General features: G+C 36.2%; 1 protein-coding gene across 2 annotated transcripts in view; it reads right to left on the bottom strand.

Moving 5' to 3' along the window:
• rno (PHD finger protein rhinoceros) overlaps positions 1 to 21704 on the bottom strand; it is an 84325-nt gene that overhangs the window by 28905 nt on the left and 33716 nt on the right. The window contains exons 8-10 of one of the 2 annotated variants that reach the window (XM_083126319.1): positions 15422 to 15570; positions 8998 to 9288; positions 956 to 1129 (exon numbers count right to left, since the gene is read on the bottom strand). In XM_083126319.1, the coding sequence (XP_082982445.1) occupies positions 956 to 1129; positions 8998 to 9288; positions 15422 to 15570 (614 nt within the window). The remainder of the gene's footprint in view (positions 1 to 955; positions 1130 to 8997; positions 9289 to 15421; positions 15571 to 21704) is intronic. The other variant, XM_083126320.1, reaches the window with a different exon arrangement.

The following is a 21704-nucleotide window of genomic DNA, read 5'->3' as shown; positions in this document are numbered from 1 at the left end:
ATTTTTGTGAATGATACGTGCTATGTTGTGTAGTAAACTGAAATGATGGACATAATTAACAAACTGTCTATTTGGCTTATGAGTGACGATAAAAGAAAAATCCACAATGATTTGGAGCTTATGTCCACTTTATGCACAGATAAGCTAATGGGGATTGGACCTACAGTTAAAGTGGTATCTGAACCACCATGTATCGAACCTGGGACACCTTAGTTTCAAGGCAACAATGTTACCACAGTGCCAACGAGAAGGCCCCAAACTTCAAAATGTGGAAATAGGTAGGTAGAAGTTTTATGTTTATTCTCGTATATAGGCCTACATAAATATTTCACAATATGGGACTCTTATTATGCAAATAGGAATGCAATTCTTGAAATCCTTAACTTACTGACAGTGTACATTTCCATATTTTATTTATGAGGTATAGAATTTTAATCACAATGTCACATCAGTTCAACCCCCACCACAAATGAGCTAAAAAATACCACCCCCAACAGTCATTTCTGGTCCATTCGAACACAATAATACGGTGCGATAGCCCAGGTTTTTAACCCAGTATACAATATCTGCAAAACAAACCAACACCAACTGTCAAAAAGTGATTTAAAAAAAGGAACAATTTTTTGAAAAATTATTCTGTGAGAGTGCAAATTGGAAATATGATTGAGTCCAAAAAGCTAAGTGATAAGTTTCTATAAATATTTCACATTTAGTAGCTGATGAGATGAAGTAGTTTTACAAATACAAGAAATTTGGTCATTTCTCACAAAGAGAAGCCCTAAGTTTATTATTTTTAATCATTAAAATTAAGATTTGTCTAAATTTTCCTGCACTTATACAATATGTAATTTGTAAGCATTGAAGGAACAGTAAAATTACATGTACAAATAACATGATTTTAAATTAATAACACTGCAAGAAACAAAAAAAAAAAAAACCACAAGAGTTTACTTACTCTCAATTTGACACCATCATCTGCATTTTCGTCCTCGATGATAGCCTTCATCTCCAGGCCATGTTTGAAAGCACACGTTACATGGTATGCTGTCTTGCAGGTCTTGACTGAGCACTGGATGCATGCACCAACCCTCTCCCTACACAACACACAGATGAGAGCCCATCGACTTTGCTGAAAGAAAAGAAAACACACACTGTGAGATTACCTGCTTTAACATTTTGTCATGAAATAATCCAAAACTAGATACACAATGCAAAACAAAGCTTTCCAACAGAAAATTTAAAGTTTATTTGCATACATAACACTTTCTCTTAAGTGTAGATTGACCTGCATGTCGTGAAAAATTCAAATGGAATGAACAAAAAACATATAATTAAACCTGCATTTCACATAGGTGCTGATTAGGGCCAGAATTTTTTACGTAGCTAAAACATGTGAAATATGTAAAAGATATGTAAGTATACTGAGAAATATGTAAGCATATCTAACATGTGTATTTTCTCTAATTTCTCTAAGTTTTGTGCTGTTATTTAGGTTCCTGGCAGTAAAAAATCTAATTATACTGAACTAATTCCTCAATATTATATTTTAAGAAGTAATATTGAAATAACAAGTGCTTCTGATTTAGCACATACCATGTGAACCACTAAATACTTTTCCAGATATTGAGCAGTTATGGCTGTCAGTCAGAATCAGTTTACAGGTGGAGAAAGACCTCTCCACGTCACTTCAAGTAAGGATAAATTCCAGGGAAAATGTCCTGAAGTGCTTCAGGTAAGGTAAAGGTAAAGTTTCACAGCATATAGCACCGTGGCATGAAGAGGATATTGGGGGGGGGGTACAAACATTCTTGATCTCAGCCATTTTGGATGTGATGTGATCATGTGATCAGCACAATGCTCCGGCCACCTTTACCTCCAGGTACCCATTGATTTGAGGCTGGGTGAGCCCCAGAGCAATGGGTAACTGGGGGCAACCTTGGGAGGTAAAGGCAGCTGGGGCATGGTCACATTGCATCCAAAATGGTTGAGATCAAGAATTCCCTTCTTAATTGAGCATCCTGCATAACGTGAATTACCCTTCCAAACTGACTGAAACTTCCAGATAATTTTTGTACACTATAGTCCTGTTTAACCGAATTTGATGGGACCGATGGTGCTTCGGTTGAATGAAAATTCGGTTAAAACGGAATCAAGGTTTTTTGATATACAGTACGTACATTTTATTACGTACAGTATTTTGATACAGTACATATGTATTTCAGCATGTAGGCTTAAACAAAAATTTTACAATAATACATGGTCATTTAACTCAAGAACATGAATTACAGTAACATTAAGGCTCTGGTACAAAAAGCTGTACAACTAAAACAATAAAGTTTAATTCAGATTAGATGAATGCTTCTTAGCAGCTCGATCCCTAAAACGTTAAATCATAAGCAATTCAGCAGAAGAGGTTTTGTCTTGTTGTTCCATGTAAACCACGCCACGAAACTATGTTCAGTATAATTCTCACTAACAGTAAGATTTCACCGAACTGAATGACAAATCTCAACTGGCAGGTGTCTCTTGTCCTTGAGCGTACAGCACAATACGCATGCTAAAAATAGATGGGGATGGGGGAGTGGGTGAGTACAGCCAACGCATCCTAACAATGAACTTACTCTTTGATAACTAACTGTTAGACCAAAACAAAGACAAAAGTGCTTCGTTGGTGCTCCAGCACCGGAAATTTGGTTAATCGGGATTCGGTTAATCGGGACTGTAGTGTACTTGTTTCTGCAATGTGTTCAGTGTCATTTCTGCATCTTCAATAATGCTAATGGATGCTATCATTGGAAGTCCTGGAGTTTCCAGCTTCTGTAATCCATCTGAAGATACTCACAATATGTGCTGAGGAACATTCAACTCAAGGTTTATTGAATGTATTTTGAGGTTCACACACTGCAGGAAATGTGGTAACAACTGACTTTACAGCATAAAAGATTTTATTGTAAAAGTGAAGAGCCTGTATCAAGGTACCCTACCATGTCAGAACTAACTCTGGTGGTGACAGCATGTCTTGTTAGCACTGTATACACACAGGGGCTGACATAAAAACTTTCCTGTTGGAAGACAGAAGCACCTTTTTTGAAGTTGCCTGTCTGTGTTGTTCATTGTTATCAAGGATTTCAGTTTTGATGATAAGTAGGACATTGCTAAACAATTAACCACACTGAAATTCACAATTTTCTAACTATTAACACAAATGCACCACATACTTTGACAGTTAAATACATGAACAGTTTATTGGAGAGACCTTTGTATTTGGTGAAAATAGCAAGTAGCGGGAGTGGGGAGGAACTGGACAGCTATGTCTCGTCTTAATCATCTCGCCTGCTTGTGTAGGTTTCTCTGAAACTCTGTCAATGTCACCGACTGAACTGATGATCTGCAGGTATATTCCAAGAATCAGCAGCAGTGAAGAACAACGTAACCCTCAATACAAATTTTGTGGCTTAAAATAAGATGAAGTTAAGGTAAGTGATGGACCTGCCACAATCAAAAATTTTATAATTTTTGGAGAACTCATACTTTCGATGGTTGTCCCACAATTATATGAGGGTGTATCATAATGATTTACAATTTTGAATGTCTAGCATCCCATGGTTGACTATTGGGTTGTGATTCACAATTTAGAATGTCTAGGGGCATGCATATTTCGTTTTTGACGAAAAAACGAAATTTGAAAAAACACATTGTAGTGTTAATTTTTCATGTTTTTGAAAGGTATGAGATGCATTTTGTGACCATGTTTTGTCACGAAATAATGCGAAATGAACTTCAAAAAGCGAAATTAACTCTTAAACACGAAATTTACCATTTATATACCGACGCGACACTTTCTGAAGTCTGAAGTATCCTGTGAGTTATGCAATTCCCGGAAAATTGATTAAGTCTGCTGTTAATATTGGAGAAGCAAAAATGGACTCCTTTACACAGAAATAAACTTAATACTCTTATAACTACATAAATGTGCTATTAGAAGTGAAATGTTAATTCTGTGGAGTAAGTGTAGTTTTTAAATCAAATTTAGGATTATATTCACAATTTTAAAACCAAAATGTCTTTTTATATACCACTTTTCATCCAATTTTTCACCGCTATAACACCGATATTTCATTTTATTTACCGCTTTTGAACCCGAAATTGACTCAGTTTTTGTACCGATATTTTGCTTTTTTATTTACCAAAAATATGTGCCTCTAAGAATGTCAAGAATCCCGTGGTTGACCATCGGGCTTGTCATATCAGTCACATGTAGTTAGTACCTTGGTCTGTCACCTGATATTAGCACTGGACAGAAGCAGGCTAATCCACATGAGCCAAGGTTAAATGTGTGCGCAGACAACATGGAAGGACAGCATAGGACAGCAGGGAGCATAGGGTGTGGCAGATTGTGTTCAGGTAGGGGTGATATTAGGTGGCAAGTACAGGAGGGTTGGTGAAAAAACGAAATTTGAAAAAAAACACAATGTAGTGTTAATTTTTCATGTTTTTGAAAGGTGTGAGGTGCATTTTGTGACCATCTTTTGTCACGAAATAATGCGAAATGAACTGCAAAAAGCGAAATTAACTCTTAAACACAAAATTCAGGGTTTATTCACCGACGCGACACCTTCCGAGGTCTGAATTATCCTGAGAGTTATGCAATTCCCGGAAAATTGATTAATTCTGCTGTTAATATTGGAGAAGCAAAAATGGACTCCTTTACACAGAAATAAACTTAATACTCTGATAACTACATAAATGTGCTATTAGAAGTGAAATGTTAATTCTGTGGAATAAGTGTAGTTTTTAAATCAAATTTAGGATTATTTTCACAATTTTAAAACCAATATGTCTTTTTATATACCACTTTTCATCCATTTTTTCACCGCTATAACACCGATATTTTATTTTATTTACCGCTTTTGAACCCAAAATTGACCCAGTTTTTGTACCGAAATTTTGCCTTTTTATTTACCAAAAATATATGTGCCTCTAGTGGTAGGTTTCTTGGTGAGCCTGTGTATGAGACAGCTCGGGATATTTGTTTGGTGACCAGGCTTTGAAGAGACAATGAATAGAGCATAATAAATATATATGGGTGCACTTTTAGAAACTTCAACCTGGAGTATTGATCTTTCGAGAGGAAGCAAGGATGCAATTCTGGTTATGGGTGCATGCGGGGGGGGGGTTGCATATCTTTGTTCCGTACATGGGAACAAATCTTAGGTTGGAGAGTTCTCAGAGTCAACATTTATCTGAAATATGACCAGCGAAATGAAGGAAAGCATATGTTTAAGAGATATGGGTCACAGAAAGTGTTCATACATGACAACATTTTCAGCACAGGAAGGTAATAACTAGGGCTCGGATAATTATGCCTTTTTGCATATTGCATATGCAATTGCATATTTAATGATTTTTAACTAAAAATGCATATTTCATATGCAGGTGCATATTTGTATGAATATAAGTTGATGTGCATGGTGTTGTACCCACAACCAACACCGCGTACAAATGGACAACGTGCGGATGATCTGGAATTTGATGTGTCTGACTTTGTTGCCCTAAAATACAGTCCACTTTATCTTGATGTTGTTGAGTTGGTGTTTTGAGTCCACTTTATGCACAGTAAGGCTAATCGGGACTGGACCTACAGTTTAAAGTGGAATCCGAACCACTATGTACCTCCACCGGGAATCAAACCCGAGACCCCTTGATTACAAGGCCGCGACACTACCTCTGAGCCATCGGGGAGGCTCACTTGTATCTTGCAAAGTGCAACATGTGTTTTCTGAATATAAGGCTATTCTAGCTAAAAACAGAAGGAGTTTCAAGTTAGAAAATTTGAGACATTATGATGTTATCAAATGCAATCATGATCTTGATCTGTAATGTATTGCCTTTCATTTAACGTAGAACCATATTAATTTAAAAAATCTGAGTAGCGAATGAGCATTCAGAATAATGCATATTCAATGCCAGACATTTAATCCTTCATAGTTTGTAATATACAGCATTTATAAATTAAATGCATTTTTAAAGTTCATATTTAAGTGTATATTTTACACTTTTTTAGTGCATATTTTTGAGTTTTTAAAGTGGATAACTATCCGAGCCCTAGTAATAACCAATAGAAACTGGTCATACACCAACCCCGGGTGTTCTTTGAAAGGGCAAGAGCATTGTCAAGAGAAGTGTCACTGCATGTTCACTGTATGAAGTGGCACTATTACTGTACAAGTGCTTCCAACAGTGGCACAATAAGTGAGGCCTGCTGTAACTGACTCCCCCATTAAATCTGTGCAACAAATAAGGGATTGGCAAGTGTGGGAAGAATATTACAATTCTGAAAATCCTTAGATTCTTTTAGAGAAAACTAGATAATCAACTATTTTGAAGAATGGTAATTTGATGTTCCGCAGGTAATTTTAAGTGATAAATGACAATACAACTGATTCTTAAAAATGCATGCATTTAGTTTGTAATAATTGCAATGCAAAATAATATAATATGGTTATTTTGAGTGGTTTCTTATTTTTCGCAAGGTTTTGTCCTGATTTTCCAGAACTTTCTCAAGCTTACTGACTAGTCAAGTAACATGTTTCTCTTGGTATAAGATTTAGAAAGTTCTTTGAAACCAGGATAAAACGTTGAAGGAAAAAAAAAACTCTTAAAATAACCATATTATATTATTTTGCACTGACCAAAAGAGGTTTATGTGAACCTTCAAGAATAACAGAATAATTGCACTGCTATTCTCTTCTTTCTCTTAGTTCTTTGACAGTCACAACTATGGTGGCCCAATTTTCAAAATTTCCCAAAATTTCTGCATTTTTCAGCAAAAAATGATTCTTACAGGCTTTCTTCCAAAATCTTGGGATGCGGATAGCATTGAAGAGTGGTCTTTCTTGGTGAATACCTGTAAATTTCAATCTATTTGCATCCACAAGGACCATCATACAACTGAATTTTCAAAACACTGTTTATCAGCATTTGTCAGCTAATTTACTCTAATTGCAATCAGTTGTTTTTTCAAGTGTGCACAGAAGGGAGGACAGTGAAATGTTAGGTTGTTTCATGTTTGTGCTTTGAAACAGGACTTTCATTTTTGATTAGTGGCAATGGAGCCTGATGGGAGACACCCTATTTCCAAAACTTCCTGAATTTTCACCCTGGAAAATGCTTTTATTAAGGGATTATTTTTTCCAAAATGCCAGGATGCGAGTGACATGTCATAAAAGAGCACTCTTTCATGGTGATTAACTGCAAATATCAACCTATTTGCATCCACAAGGTTTATGCTACAAAAAAATTTGGAAACACTTTATCAGCACGAGATGGTTAATTTATTCTAATTGAAATTATTTGTTTTTTAACTGTCAGCTCTATTATTATTGAAGGACGGTGGGTGGGTGAAACTAGTGGATTGTTGGTATATGTTTGTTCTATGAGACAGGATGTTATATTTTATTAGTGGCAATTATTGGGCCTGGCAGTGTAAACCAATTTCACAATTTCATGAAATTTGCAAATTTTTCCCTCAAAATTGCAATTTTATGAGGATTTTTTCCAACATGTCATCGAAAAGTAATCCTTTGTTGTAATTAACTGTGAATTTCATGCAACTTGTATTCATATGTTTGATGCCAGAGCCAGTTTTAAATAACATTGCATTTTTTTGTTACAACACAATAAAAAAAAAATTGGGGGCTCTTCCAAACTTTCAATTCCATCTCGGAATCATCAGCAGGGCTGGTCAAGAGGCGACGGAAGAGACGCAGTTGAAGATCCGCTGGCATTGTTTTTAACAAATATGTTGTCGGAAGAATTATGTACACTACTACTCATATTTTCGGTAAATAAAAAAAAAATTGGTAGAAAACAGAGTCAATTTCGGGTTCAGAAGCAGTAGAAGAAAATTTTGCTGTTATAGTGGTATATAAAATGACATTTTGGTTTTAAAAATGTGAATATAATCCAAAATTTGATTTAAAAACTGCACTTACTACACAAAATAAACATATCCCTTCTAATAGCACATTTATGTAGTTACCAGAATATTAAGTTTATTTCTGTATAAAGGGGTCCATTTTTGCATCTCAAATATTAACAGCAGGATTAATCAAGTTTCCGTGAATTGCATAACTCACAGGATAATTCTGACTTCAGAAAGTGTCGTGTCTGTAAATAAACTCTAAATTTTGTGTTTAAGAGTCTATTTTGTATTTTGCAGCATTTTGTGACAAAACAAGGTAGGAAAATGCACCTCACACCTTTCAGAAAGATGAAAAATTAACATTACAATGTGTTATTTCACATTTTGTGTTTTCGTCAAAAACTAAATATGCATGCCTCTAATAATAATACACATAAAATATTAATCAGGAACTGTACTTTTTCATTAACTGAACCTTCTATTGTTCAAACATTTTTGTTATTTCCTATTATTTTCAACAACGTGAACCTACAATGCAGGCTGCATATCTAAACATGCTCTGAACCTCTCCATCTGTCCTCTCGGCCTAACTCACCACACTCCGCCCTCCAAATCATGGATTGACTTAAACCTTTCTCCAACACATCACGGACAAACCCCAGTACCCGGAATCTCCCACCATGACATGATCTTATGAGCTGCGTGTTCCCAAGTACAAAGATAAACTGGTCAGAGACATTAAAAACAAATGATGCACAATTATCTGCTGATGCCGCCTTTCTCCCATGGCATGTAATCAGCATGCGGTCCACTCTCAACCAACAGGTGAATTTCCTGAACACTTTCATTCTCCAGCTGTAGGACAAGCATGCCCTGGTGAAAAAGAAACTCGTCTCTCACCCCTTTTTCCCTTTTCTTGTAATTTTGTACTTTTCATTTTATGTTTTCAATATTTACCTTTGTATGTAATGGTTTAATGGTACAGTGCACAGGGTACTTCAGCAAATATGGTAACCTATTTTGAAACTGACATTATTCTTTCTCAATATGATTAGTACTATGGATATACTTACTGGAATGCTGGAAATTTTCGTGATCGGCTCCATTCTTTCTACACATCCTATGCTCACTTCAGGTATCCATAACGCACAACTCACATGAGCCCACTTCTGTCCTGATCTTGTACACTTCATTGCTCCACCTTTGTTTGGACACAACACACATTCTGGCCTCAACCCGAGAGCACAAGTCCTACACAACCACGAACCAGAAGGGATAGTTGTGATCCCGTAACATGCTTGATGCACACAAATATTGCAAGAGTCACAAAACACCATTTCATTTCCCTCTTCAGAATCCGGCTGCAATAAGAATGATAACAAAAATACAATAATAATAATCATCAAATAACTGTAAAATTAGGTTGATTACGTGTGTTGGTTGTATGAAAAGAACAAAATGTGCATGTGTACAGGGGTGTTTCAATAAAAATAATTGCATCTAATATAACATATATTATGTATTCTAAACAAAATTTCTACAATCATGACACATTTATTTCTCTTGTAGTCTACGGTTAATACAAGCATAAAAACACAAAAGTTATAACTGTATCTTTAATCAAAACTAAAAATAAATGTCTGGTAAAGGGAGCGTGTGTTCTCCTGAAATGTCACAATGAAAAACTGTGTTTTTATGCATGCCAAATCACTCAAAAAAAAAATATGGAATTTTTGACCTCACCATCTCCGACTTTCATGAAACTCTCAAGAGTTAGTACTTGAGGAGCAAGGAATATTTGCACAACAACAGCCAACAGTGATGCATACTTTTCATGTACCAGGATTGCCAACTTAGGGAAAAAGTGAAAAATTTCACACACTGAGCCAAAGAAAAAAATCATACCTGTTGTTGCAGGTCAGCTAGAATCTTCATGTTGGGCTCATTTTAAAGCTAAAGGATTGTTCTTTTAATAAAAAATAAACTTCTTTACCTTCAATCAAATTTTTATGTCAAGGTCATATCATATGACCTTCGACCTTGAAAATTTTCAAAAACTGTATTTTTAAAATTTTTGAAACTAATACATATGGTGCATTAAGATGTTAGTCTATAAGTGACAGAAATATCATTGTGGGATGGCATTGGGAACAGGAGCTATGATAGTTACTGTCCACTGGTGCAGTGGACTTAGGTGGTTGTTGCACTGAAGGTATACAAGAAGCAAGTTCAGACGTGCTTTGTTCTCAGTGCAGCTATACAATCTTTCAAGCAGTGAGAGGTGTCCTGTGCCAGTATGCTTATTAACATTTTGTCTTGTAAGTGTGTGTGTGGATCTGTTTGCAGTAGATTACAATGGATAAGCACTATTATGTACCTACACAGTGCTGTAACCCCTTTGATATTGAGGGACATACCAGTAGCAAAAAAACTATTAAGAAATGTTATCCCATGGATGGTAGAAAAGCTGCCACACCTGCAGATTGGAACAAGATGTGTGATGCTTGTAGAAAACAAATTCCAATCAGAACCAGCAACAGAGTGAGTGGTGAAGACACAATGGTTAGAGAACAAAGAGAAAGTGATAATGGTAGTGATGAGGAAGTGGAGAAGTTCCACATTCAGGCATTAAATGAAAGCTTACAAAGTGTTGGAGAATCACCCATAAAACAGAAAAAAATTAAATCAACAGGTTATAGGAAAAGCAAGATATTCCAAATACCAGCAGCAGAAGAGCAGGTTGCAGAAAACAAAAGTACTGATGGAAAAATATTGGAGCAGTTGAAAGAAAAGTTTGAAAAATGTACAGAAAGAAATGCTAAAGTGCAAATCTTGACTATACATTCCCAAGTGCAACATCAAAAAAGCTAGTGAGGGAATGTGGAGTAATGTTATCACCAAATCCTAAACCTGGGATAAGTTTGAATCCAGGAATACCTGTGACACCAGAAGAAATTGTTATGAAAAGGTTTTCTACAGACATAAGAAGTTAAAAACACCACACCAGTGTCGCCCTTTGGATGAAGTTCGTGGTTTTGTGACGTGTGTTCATGATCATGCATGGTGGTTGGGATGTGTTGTCGATGTTTGTGAAAGTTCATATGAGGTTGTTATCAGTTTTCTTCATCCACATGGTCCTTCTCCATCACATGTATATCCCCAAAATCCAGACATAAGAAGAATTCCCATCCAGGATGTTCTGACTAGTGTACATCCAAGAACTGAAACTGGACGGACATATAAGATCCCAGCTTCAGACACTAAGACCTCAGGACAGAAGATGAGGAATAGGAAATGCCACTAATCTGCACTATACATAATGTTATTTGTTATTATTATTGTGTACTTTTCTAAAATGTAAACATGTTCATCCTTCCCAGTGTTTGTATCTCAGTCAATGAACAGTAACACTTTTTCGTTAAGTTTATAAATTTCAGTAGCTCCTGTTCCCAATGCCATCCCACAATGATATTTCTGTTACTTATAGACAACATCTTAATACTAAACTATACGTATTAGTTTCAAAAATTTCAAAAATACAGTTTTGAAAATTTTCAAGGTCAAAGGTCATATGATTAGACATTGACATAAAAATTTGATTGAAGGTAAAGAAGTTTATTTTTTATTAAAAAAAAACAATCTTTTAGCTTCAAAATGAGCCCAACATGAAGATTCTAGCTTAACTGCAACAACAGTTATGATTTTTTTTCCTTCGGCCCCGTGTGTCAAATTTTTTACTTTTTCCCTAAGTTTGCAACCCTGCTACACAAAAAGTATGCATTGCTGTTGGCTGTCATTGTGCAAATATTATTGTTTCCTCAAATACTACTGACTCTCACATTTTCATGCAATTCAGAAATGGTGAGGTCGGAGGCTGTGAGATTTGGCATGTAATAACCGTAGACTACAAGAGAAATAATTCTACAATGGAAGCAATTCGTACATACAAGAAAAATCATGACATATTTATGAGTAAAGAGCAAATTGCAATTATTTTAATAGCAATAAATAAAATAAATATTTTCATCAAGACCCAAACAATAGTCCAACAATGTCTTTTGTGACTGAATCACAGCTAAATAGATATCCTGCTTATCACCCATTCTTGCATATCTGATGTACAGGCTTAAGAGCAATTTCAGTAATTTCTGCCTTGCTCTATATACAGAAAAAATATGCTTATGCCTGTTTGTCAGATTAATGACAATATATGAAATTGCACATATTTAGGAATAAAACCCTGGTGGACTGATTTGGAATAATTACATATAATTATAATGTGGAACCCTGATATTATATTCCCAGATTTTAAATCTTCCCAATTTATACATTTTTCTTTGCTGGTTCCCAATGGAGGAAAATGTTGCAGATATTTTCCTTGATTACACATTTTCTAAATTCCTATAATGAAAGTCCCTTGAAATATGTATAATCAAGGTTCCACTGTATTTTGAACTCCTTTAAATCATTGCAATATTGAAATAATGGTATAGATGGGAGGGAACCTGTAAGAGTTTCATTTCAAAGTGATACTGGCTCACAAGTAATTAAAACATTCACTAACATTTTTTATAATTTCTGGGTGTCCACTCATTCTGACAAAACCAATTCCCTAATTTGCAGGTTTTTAAGGCAATTTTCATTCAATTTCAAGACCACGCAATTACAAAACACGCTAGATTTTTCCAGACATACATATTTTTTGATATACTTTCAAAATTCCCTGGCATTTTCACTCCCATGTTGTTTTCCCTGACTTTTCTAGGATTTCCAGATCAGTGGGAGGCCTGATTTTACATTTTTTCCCCCAAAGACAAGCAGGCAATGTTAAAAATTAAGAGGCAATCTATGCAGAGTTGTTTTAGCAAGTCAGGATGTAAGTTGTAGGAATTTCAATGTATTTTCATTAAGTTCCAAATAACAGCAATTTACTCCTCACTAACAATTACAGTGGAACCTTGTTTTTACGTTTTTCAGGGGACCAACTTGAAAGTACTTAAAATGCAGGAAAACGTAAATCCAGGAAAATTTTATAGCATTTTTCTCTATTGGGACCATGCATAATGCAGGAAAATGTAAAACAGGGAAACGTAACATCCAGGTTATACTACACCTGCAACTTTAAAATTACAGTGGAACCCCGATTTTATATTTTCCTGCATTTTAAGTTTTTTCAGCTTGATCTCCTGAAAAATGTAAAATCTAGGTTCCATTGCATACCATTTATTTCATCGTTTTCTGATGAATAGCATAAAAAGGGAGGGAGTGCGAAACTCATAAAATATCTCTAGATCAGCGGTTCCCAACCTGTGTTCCCCAGAGCCCTAAAGGCTTCGCGTGCACTTCCCAGGGGCTCCGCGGCCGCTTCAGGAAAATAAATAAAAATTGAAAGAAATTAAAGATTAGCAAACAAAAAGTAGAATCAAAATAAGAAAACAAGAAATTCCATTCTGAACGGAAATTTGCCAAGATGAATTTCTCATATTCCTGTGTGATTAGGCATGGATCGCTGGCTTCAAACAGGTACTTCGAAGTGTAGGTCGAGCTGGAGAAACTCATACCATTGCAGAGACTCTTCTTAAACCTTGTACAATCGATATTGTCAAGTGTTTGCTTGATGAAAAAGCTGTTTAGCTAGTCTCCAACATTCCTTTGTCAAATAACACCATTGTTAGATGAATCAGTGATATGGAATCCATGAATCGACTGATGTTGCCAGGTTGGCAGTTTTAATGGTATTTGCTCATTACGTTTTCTTACAAAGCTATCAGGTGGACCTTCCTCTTTGCTCATGGTGCAAAGGCAATGATGGGTCACAATGCTGGAGCCGTTGCCAAAATTAAAGAATAGGCAAAGAACTGTAGCAGCAGACATTGCATTCTTTATAGACACGTGCCAGCCTTGAGAAAAATTCCTTCTGAGCTAATAATAGTGTTAAATGATGCCATAAAAATAATAAAGTGTATAAAATCATGACCTCTTAAAAGCAGGCTCTTCAAAGTAATGTGTGAAGATATGGGAAGCCACCATTAGTCCCTCCTGCTGCACACGGAAGTAAGGTGGTTGTCTCTGGGAAAAGAGTTGACACATTTTATGGAACTGCATGCAGAGGTAGCAGCACTTTTGATGGGCCATAATGCTCTATTGACGACGGTTTTAAATGATGAAGACTGGGTGTGCAAAGTGGCAAATTTGGAGGACATTTTTAGCAAAATGAACGAAATTAATCTATCATTGCAAGGAAAAACTGCCAGTTTTTGATGTAAACACCGAGGTGTCTTCTTTTAAGAGGAAACTTATGTATTGGTTGGAATGCGTGGAAAAGGAAGATATTGATTGCTTCATTCTTACAAAAAGCTTCTTCAATGAAAATAACATCTATGCTCAAGAGAAAATACAGAAAAATATTCAGGCGCATCTTGAAGCTTTGAAAGACTCGTTTGAACATTATTTTGCAACAGCACAAGAGAAGGTGCTTGATGACTTTAAATGGGAACTGAATGGCTTCAGAACAAAAAACCACTCAGCTTAAACTCAGTGGAACACTAGGTCCTCATAGATTTGACATCTCACAGCGAACTAAAAATAGAGTTTCATAAAAATGTTAATTCCCCAATTGTTTATATATATCTTTACTTTACATTCCTTTACTATCTACCCACTCTTCCTCTGCTTCGTAACATTACTTCTAAACACCATAAACTTGTAAGACATAGGGTATGGTAGGCCTAGGGGCTCCACCATAGAAATTGATTCTAAAAATGGCTCCACAAGTCAAAAAGGTTGGGAACCACTGCTCTAGATCAACTAGATCAATCTAGATCATAGCGGAATGTTGAAATATATTATAATTTTAAATGAAACCATAGTGAAACCCTGATGGAATGTAAGGAGATTTCACACCAAAGTGATAAATTACACGTTGCCTAACATCCGAGTGATTCGTCAGTCCAAAAAAAAATCTAACTTCTCACATTTCAGTGACATAACAAGTTGCACACATACCACTATCATTTGTGTCACTCAAAGCAGATCAATTTTTCCTAGATCTTGTTTGTCATTCATGCACAGTGAAAATATATATATCTTTTTCAGGCAAGAGGGGATAGATAGTAGGTGGTGTGTGCTGTTGGAGGTAAAGGTGTCGCTTATCTTATGTCAATAATATCTTGTCTTGCTACCGTGGTGTGAAATTTCTCATAAAATTTACTTTTCGGGTCCAAGTATAAACAAAAAGCTTTAGAAAATACCCGTATAGTCTACATATTTTTAACGACAGGCTTTTTCATTTACATGCTGTGATAATTTCAGAGAATTATCAAGATATTAAATACTATATGCATGAACTAAAGACAAAATATAAACTTTTCGAATAACAACGAATCATGTGAAAAAAATCTGTCATGCTACATGTAACTTGAATATGAAAACTGTACAATATGTTCTGAAGAATTACAAAATGTTCAAATACTATTAATAATATAATGTTATACTTACAGATCTACAAACATCACAAATAACATTTTCATCATATTCTATCCCCAGTCCTTCTTCTGTTTTTACAATGGTCTGAATCTTCTCCCAGCATCGGATTTCCAGTTCCTCTATCACATGTTCCAATTGATCTTCTGATAAAGGAGGAAGACCTAATAAAAATTAACTTGTTAGTAAATCTTTGGTATGAATTCCAGTTCTCTTTTTACTTTTCATTCAACATTAAACATCGTATGACAAAATTTTATGCCTGAACTTCTAACTAGCAAATATTATTCAGAGTACAAATTTGATGTGAATACGATGGATTATAGAATTTGTTTAACGGTAAATGGATATGAAATTTTAACAGATGGCGATACACTTGATATCCCTACATTGACCAATGCCAATGAAGTACTAATTAATCAGTACCATATCTAATATAAGAGTGAGTCAATTTAACTGAAGACAAAAGTTACACATTTCTTACTTATGAATTGTCTAAAAGTCAACAACATTAAAAATGAACACTGCACATCACACAATAAAATGATGTGTTTTGAATTTTTTGAAAATATTAGAGATGGGCCGATATGAAATTTTGGCCGATACCGATAAAGTACCGATATAAAATTTACCGATAACCGATATTCTACCGATCCGATATAAAATTAGAAATGGTCCTTGAAGAACCTGAAATGATCATTGATCTCCTTAACAAATGCATGTTTCAAGGTGACTGCAGTGCAAAAGAAGTTGAATATTTAGACATTTATCTTTTTAGAAAGAAGGGCATGGAGATTATCCATAAAAATTACAACAAAATGTTAGAATTTTGCACTAAATTATAAGATATTTATCGATATATCGGATCGGTAAAATAATCGGTAATTTTACCGATAAACCGATATGCCTATATCGGCCGATACCGATAGAGTACCGATTAATCGGTCCCATTCCTAGAAAATATTATAATTACTATATAACTGCAGCTACATAAACAAAAAAGCATTTTTTTCTTTTATTAGTGATAAAATATGTGTGTGACACACAAGTAATAATTGGTTATTGCTTTTTATTACAAATATAAACAACAAAGGAAGTGTTGATTCAATAACAAAATGATTTACTAAATTGCAGTGATAAGAATCCCCCCTCCCCAAGTTTCTTGTATAGCATGGGTAAGCAAGGGTTAAAAGCGTGTAAACTATAAGCTGAGCGACTGATGTTGGAATCTTCACATTAGTCTATTTTATAATTATTGGATTATAAATAATATGAACATGAATAATATTTATCACTTTTAATGTAAATTAAGCAAACTGAAAAATGCATGTTTGTTTCAACATTTTAGAATAGGTAAGCATCGTTTATACATGAATAAACTTAATACGGTACTCTGGTAACTACATAAATGTGTCAAAGGGTATATGTTTATTTTGAGTAATAAGTAGGGGGCGGATTTATATGTACTATAAAAAAGAAAAAAAATGCATGGAAATATACATTAAGAACATGCAAAATATGCACTATAAATTTTGAAATGGTGTCCTAAAAATTGTACTTCAATCTATATATCCTTTATGACTGCACCAATACCCTCCCATTTTCTGGGGGCATGTCACTGCTACAACATCAAAGATTTGACCTATAGACCCATATTTCTAGCATAGTTAGATAATATAATTGCTCAACATGGTTAGTGGAAACTATTCCATTTCTGTCATTTGTATTTTTATGGATAAACACTGTTTACAAAGCAAAAAATTATGACTATAGCTCGACCACAAGGAAAAAAACCTTCCGTCCAAAGCGTTCGCGCAACTTCCCTGCCGTTATCGGTGTTCGGGGCAGTGTTGCCAGGTCAGATTTGAAAAATTCGGGAGATTGTTCCTTGGAAACCAGAAGTTCTGCTACAAAATCCGATGATCTAATAGAAGCGGATGAACGACGTTCTTGGGGGGAAGGGGCGGCATAGTTGTGCGCACTGGGGGGGGGGGGGGTGGCAAGGGGAGTGGCACTCATTGTTTACGGTGTAAACGTCACAGATACTTTTGTAACAATGGTGCTAAACCCATCACCCTGTGTTTGGCGAAAATATACCGAAGATCTCCATTTCAGGAGTGGACATGTTTCAAACAAAAGAAAGTAAACCGCCCGAAGGAACCGACCAACATCTCTCATCTCTTCCGCATTTTCCGGTTAGAGGGTGCGTGGAAAACACCCTCAAATTTGCCCTTTCTCAGCATCGACACAAGGGGTTGGGATGCCTCTATTATCGCCAGGAATTTTTATGACAGGAAATGGTAGAAAGTTGTGTTCACAGATGAAGCTAACGTGCCGCCTTTCGTTGTCAGCGATTTTCCACAATCTTAAAGTCGAATGCTAACAATAACAAATCAATTTGCCTTCTGCTGGTGTTCGGTGTACAGCTATCGATAGGGGTGGGCACGCGACCTGCGCCATAATGAAAAATGCATTACGTATGTGAAATATATTTGGTGAATTAGACAGCATGTCTTCCTCAATAATTCAAGCAACGCTTATGCTAGGGTGCCACCCATCCTCCCCATCTGCTAGAAATACACACACACACCCACAAACACATACATGTATATCATAATTTGCCCACGCTACGAAGTCAGTGTTTCTACCTCGTAAGGCAAGGACGTTTCACTGTGTTTGTGTCACTTCATCCATTTCAACAGTTTTTTTTATTTATCCACATTGTCGTACTTACCCGTAGAGGCACAAAAGCGACGTAAAATAACTAAAATTGAAATAGAGTTTAGGGTGGGATAAAATACAGCCATCTAAAAATAGTAATGTAGTAAAAGCGGTAAAAGTAATAAAATAATTTCCTAGCACAATTGAGTAGCGTTTGACATAATTTCACAGTTCAAACAGCACTTTTCACGGCTGAGTGGAGTTCCACTCTACCTCTCCCCTCCATGTTCAAGTAAGATTAGCAGGAAACGTGTTTTTGAGCTGGCCATTGGAGGTTCCATAGCAATAGTTTATTAAGGAATTCTCCCGAGAAATCAATAGGCCTGGCAACGCTGACGTGAGCCGGCTGAATGTTCCTTCCCCCTGCCCTTTCCCGCACCCGCCGGCGCGATGTGCTTCTGCGCAGGTTTTTTTGCTTGCGGTTCCACTATAGTTGCATATTATAGGTTTTTGCTTCAAACAACAGAATTATCATGTACTAAATATTAACAGTTAAACAACAGTGAAAATACCCTCCATTACATACAAACTTTGTGACAGACAGACAGCGCTTGCTTGAAATGGAAAATATTTTTTGACACTTGACCTTCTTTATCAAACAAAGTCAAATATTGTGAAATGAGAAAAAAGAGACACACAAACGAAGTAAAAAAATATCATGTTCGCAGGTTATATCGTTTGGAGTATCTGATAGAAAATACAAGCAACAGTGTCTGCCCGGTTAAGGGTTAAATCGACCTTGACTTGTTTCCTTGTCCTAAGAGCTGCTGACAAGTCGCACCGGGAAGGGGGAGGGGGAGGGGAAGCAGTCTGAAATGACTGCTGGACTTGCAGTCTTTGTCAATGTGTAACGGAGATCAAGCTCTTTCTTCGATAAATAAACCACCTTGAGAAATTAGAGGTGTAAGATCACAGGAATGTTCCAAAATACAGACATATGGTGCCTGGAAGTCTCACCCCATCTGTCCAGCTGTAACCTCGAGTTCAGTAGGTTCCCGTGAGTGAGAAACTCTTGGCCTTATAGCCGACAATTTCCAGTAACCGCTTTCATTCAAAACATGCTCTTTGTTCCCTGTAACACTTCATAAAAAAGTGAAACTGTTAGAGATAATCAAAGCTACATAGGCCAACTAAAGATCGTCAAACTGCTTAATGTGTTGTCATCCAGGTTTCCGCAAAAGTTTACTTCGATCTTACATAACTCCTATTTCCCACTACATCCATTTTCATAACATTTGCCAAAAAAAGTGTTCCGATGGCAGTGACTTCTCTCCCTTTGCCTGTCAGGAAACGTGTAAGGGCAGGGGGGAAGGGGGTGATGCTGATCGTTTCAGCCATTATTTTCTTGCTCGTGTGTGCACACGGGCTGATTACAGGCACGGGTGGAAGTGGACCCCTTCTCCTTTCCTTTGACGTCTAAAATGGGGCAACCAATTCTGGATACATTCTTGACAAAAAAAAAAGGACAATTAAAAACAAAAAAGTGACCCCCTTCCCAGCTCATTCTCAGCCACTGGTGTGCACGACAATGTGATAATTGCAGAATTCAGGTCTTATTATTTTTTTTAATGCTGTTGTCTGCATAGGAAATATTGCCCTATTATTGTCTGTTGCATGATAAAACGTAATGCAAGGGTCATTTCCTTCTTCTTCACGATGCTGATAAAAGTTCCCTCTTCGACAGTTACGTTACCTTTAAAATGCCGAAGATTTTCTCTTCGCACACCTGTTACTCGAACTTCCAGCTAGTCTCCTTGTTTTTACGCTGCATCTGGGGCCAGTGTTTCGCCAACAAAGCTGTTGCTTGCCGATAACAGCAATGACTCATCCAGAGAGATAGAAAAAGTCATTTTTTTGAATCTCATAAAGCTGTTCTGATTTGAAGATAACGAAATTCGATCTCCAGAAAGAAAAAAAAGAGTTAAAACAACTTCATGTTCTGCGCGTTGTCATAAGCAAAACTGTAAACTTTATTTTGCATCTCACACAAGAATAAACTTGAACTGAGCGTGAACACTCAGAGCAGTGTTGGGAGGAAAGGCAGACAATATCATCACCGCTTATTCTTCAAAACATTCACGTGCAACTCAATGCAGGAATGGATGCAGAGACCGATTAGAAAAAAAAACATTATTCAAGGGGAAAACTTTTGGAGGAGGGGGTGCTTGATATCGAGAATATTCCTAAATCCAACATTAAATCGTCGATTAACTTGAAAGTAAATAATGATCTCTCATTTTGATATCTGAAAATGCGCAGCTTTCGTAAAGCTTGTTTTGAGTTCATTTTATGCCGCTGGGCTAATCGGGACTAAATTTACAGTTTAAAGTGAAATCCAATTCCAAACCTGAATGATAATCGAGTGCGACGCTGTGCTGTTTAATGTGTCCTAGAATATGCATTGGGTGCAAACAGATCGTAAGTTTAGTTTTTCCCTTTTCAGGCTGATTTGTTTATATTTACTTCATTCTTACACTGGATGATTCATTGATTGAGTTGGTGTTTTAAGTCCACTTTATGCACAGTAAAGGTAATTGGGACTGGACCTACAGTTTAAAGTAAAATCCAAACCACTATGTGCTTCCACTGGGTATCGAACCCGGGACCCCTTCATTACAAGGTGACAATGCTACCACTGCACCATCGGGAAGGCCCCTTACACTGGATGAAGAATATCACACTAGTATTTTAAATATTTCCCAGTCTGGAGGGGATGGTCCAGTAATTTCTTTCAAAGCATAAACATATATATAGAGCATCCCCGCAATGTATGAACAGTTGCAACCGGAAGGCAAAAACACACTATCCCCTCCTCAAACAAGTACCACTCTACACAGGCACTCTCATAGATTTATGAAGATAACGTATCAAGAGCTACCAAAGAAATAATGCCACTCTGCTGTCACTGGAGCCTGGAACTGTGACTTATTTATTCTTTATGTCGGTAATTGGTGGGAGGGTGGTTTTCTCATTCTTTGCAACAACTGTAGTTTCCTGTTACAGGATGTCTTTGAACCAACTAGGGTGATATAGGTTGCTCTTGACACAAAGGACAATAAGATAGAAGACACACACTTAAAATAAATGATTACAGTAAATTACTTCCAATGTTGGCAAGAAACATGCACCTAAGCTCAAATATGCACTGTCTCAAATATGTATTTATATGCACTATAAAACACTGTCAGATTGTTCCCAATCAAGCGAAATGAATGAATTCGTTGAAAGCATATGAATTTACCAAAGGTAAAAAACATGCAAATATGCAAAAATCTGTCCCCTAGTAATAAGTGCAGTTTTTAAATCAAATTTAGGATTATATTCACATTGGAAAGTCATTTTATATACTGCTTTGATCAGATTTTTTACCGTTATGAGACCGAAATTTTATTTTATTTACCACTTTTGAACCCAAAATTGAGTCTGCTCTTGTACCAAAATGTTACTCTTTATTTACCAAAAATGTGTGGCTCTAATAACATTCATAATAAACTAAAGATCCATTTTTATCAACCACACATTAGTTTAAAAACAATTTACTTCAATTAATGCACTGTAACCTTTACTCGTATTTTGG

Source organism: Lepisma saccharinum, chromosome 8 (assembly GCF_977018435.1).
Source record: "Lepisma saccharinum chromosome 8, izLepSacc3.1, whole genome shotgun sequence".
Classification (NCBI taxonomy): Eukaryota; Metazoa; Arthropoda; class Insecta; order Zygentoma; family Lepismatidae; genus Lepisma; species Lepisma saccharinum.
The sequence above is the reverse complement of the archived record's forward strand: the minus strand, read 5'-3'. Positions and strand labels throughout refer to the sequence as shown.